The 1,579-nt window shown below is 35.2% G+C and overlaps 1 protein-coding gene across 1 annotated transcript; it reads right to left on the minus strand.

Annotated features, from left to right (window-relative positions):
• Window positions 1-1,292, minus strand: LOC107888133 (protein SOB FIVE-LIKE 5). The gene is made up of 4 exons (XM_016812272.2): window positions 630-1,292; window positions 477-548; window positions 334-407; window positions 1-253 (listed from the first exon to the last, which is right to left on the minus strand). The coding sequence occupies exons 1-4, from the start codon at window positions 1,014-1,016 to the stop codon at window positions 244-246; spliced, it is 543 nt and encodes a 180-aa protein (XP_016667761.1). The 5' UTR covers window positions 1,017-1,292; the 3' UTR covers window positions 1-243.
• Window positions 1,293-1,579: the final 287 nt, after the last annotated feature.

Raw genomic sequence — 1,579 nt, forward strand, 5'->3', positions numbered from 1 at the left:
GAATTTAACTTTTTTTTATTACAAGGAAACAAAACTTGAGGCTTAACCCACAATGATTAGGACAAGATGAGTAAAAAAAAAGAAGAAGAAATTTATTTTCCAAATGTTGCTCTAAGGTTGGTTTTTCCATTGCAATGGCTGATACAAAGGCAAATCCAAATAAAAATGAAGAATAAAAGGAACAATATCTCCCTTGAGATCTGACATTTGATATAAAGAGTTCAACTCCATTGATCATTTTCCTTAGAACCAGCTGTCAATTATGAAACTTCCATTAATTAGGTGATTATATATATATATATATAAAGCTTAAACATTGTAAAGCTACTTAACTGGTTAGTTTGTAGCTGGTTTCCATATAGAGAATACTGATAAAAACCACAGTGGTCACGGAATGTAGGCCCTCCCTGCAATAATTCAATGTTATATATATGGAAAACCAGGAACTGGAAATCAAATTAAGGGAATTCAATTACCATTAAGTGTGTTGCAGATAATCCCTGTAGGGGATAATCAAATATACTCTCCATTGAAACTTCATCATAGGTCTGAACAAAATCAGTGTAACCCATAGTTATGAATGACTGAAAGAACATATATATATATATAAGTGGAGTTAATTCATTTACCTTGAAGAAATTTATAAGAGGAGAGCTGGTGGCAGTATCATCAAGACAAGAAGGCGGTACTTGTTGTTTAGCACCATTTTTATCCAATGCAGCAACTTGGGGTAAGGGATAATGATACTGGTCATCATCATGATCATCATCATCATTGAAGCAGCCATTAATTTCATAGAAGAAATGTGGTGGAGGTCCAGAAGATGCATCAGAAATCATGGAAAGGTCTTCTTCTTCTTCTTCTTCAACGACCTCTTCTTTATTACCTCTATCATTGCTATCTTTGAAATCATTGCTTGAAGGATTTGCAGACAGAATAGAGTGGTCTAAGTAATTAGTCCAACCAGATTCATAACCACTATTACATTCTGTGGCAAACAACCCATAGTCATCCATATGATTTTTTTTTTCCCTTACAAGAAAACCCTCCTACAACTCAATGTGTTTTTCCCTCTTGTGCATGGCAATTGGGTCCTTTTTATCAACAAGACAAAGTGTGATGGTAACTCAGTTGAGAGTGACAGGGTGAGGTTATAAGTGTGTATGTGCCCCACATTAGGGATAGAAAGTAAGGGATTGACAATGACCATAGAGAAAAATATCAAGACTCCAAATCATACACTAGTTTTGTGCCCCCATACTCTCACCATTTTGGTATTGTTTTCGGTCTGGATTTTGTCTTTTGATTCTACTCTAAAACCTTAATGAATTCGCATAGTAAAGATACCTTAAATCGTCAATTTTCGAGATAATCTCATTCTATGAACTACTAATTTTTTTTTTTGTAAAATCAAAGTGCTACTTGGTGTGTTCCTCTACCATTCAAGGAGGTACATGTAATGTGAAAATAAGAAAGAAAGAGAGAGAGACAAGGGAAAGTCACTAAAACCCTTCACATGCTAGAGAGCGAGGCAATGTGTACCCTCTTTGCAGATCCGGGAACACCTCCATTTTCCTTT

The sequence above is a fragment of the Gossypium hirsutum genome, chromosome A03 (assembly GCF_007990345.1).
Source record: "Gossypium hirsutum isolate 1008001.06 chromosome A03, Gossypium_hirsutum_v2.1, whole genome shotgun sequence".
Taxonomy (NCBI): domain Eukaryota; kingdom Viridiplantae; phylum Streptophyta; class Magnoliopsida; order Malvales; family Malvaceae; genus Gossypium; species Gossypium hirsutum.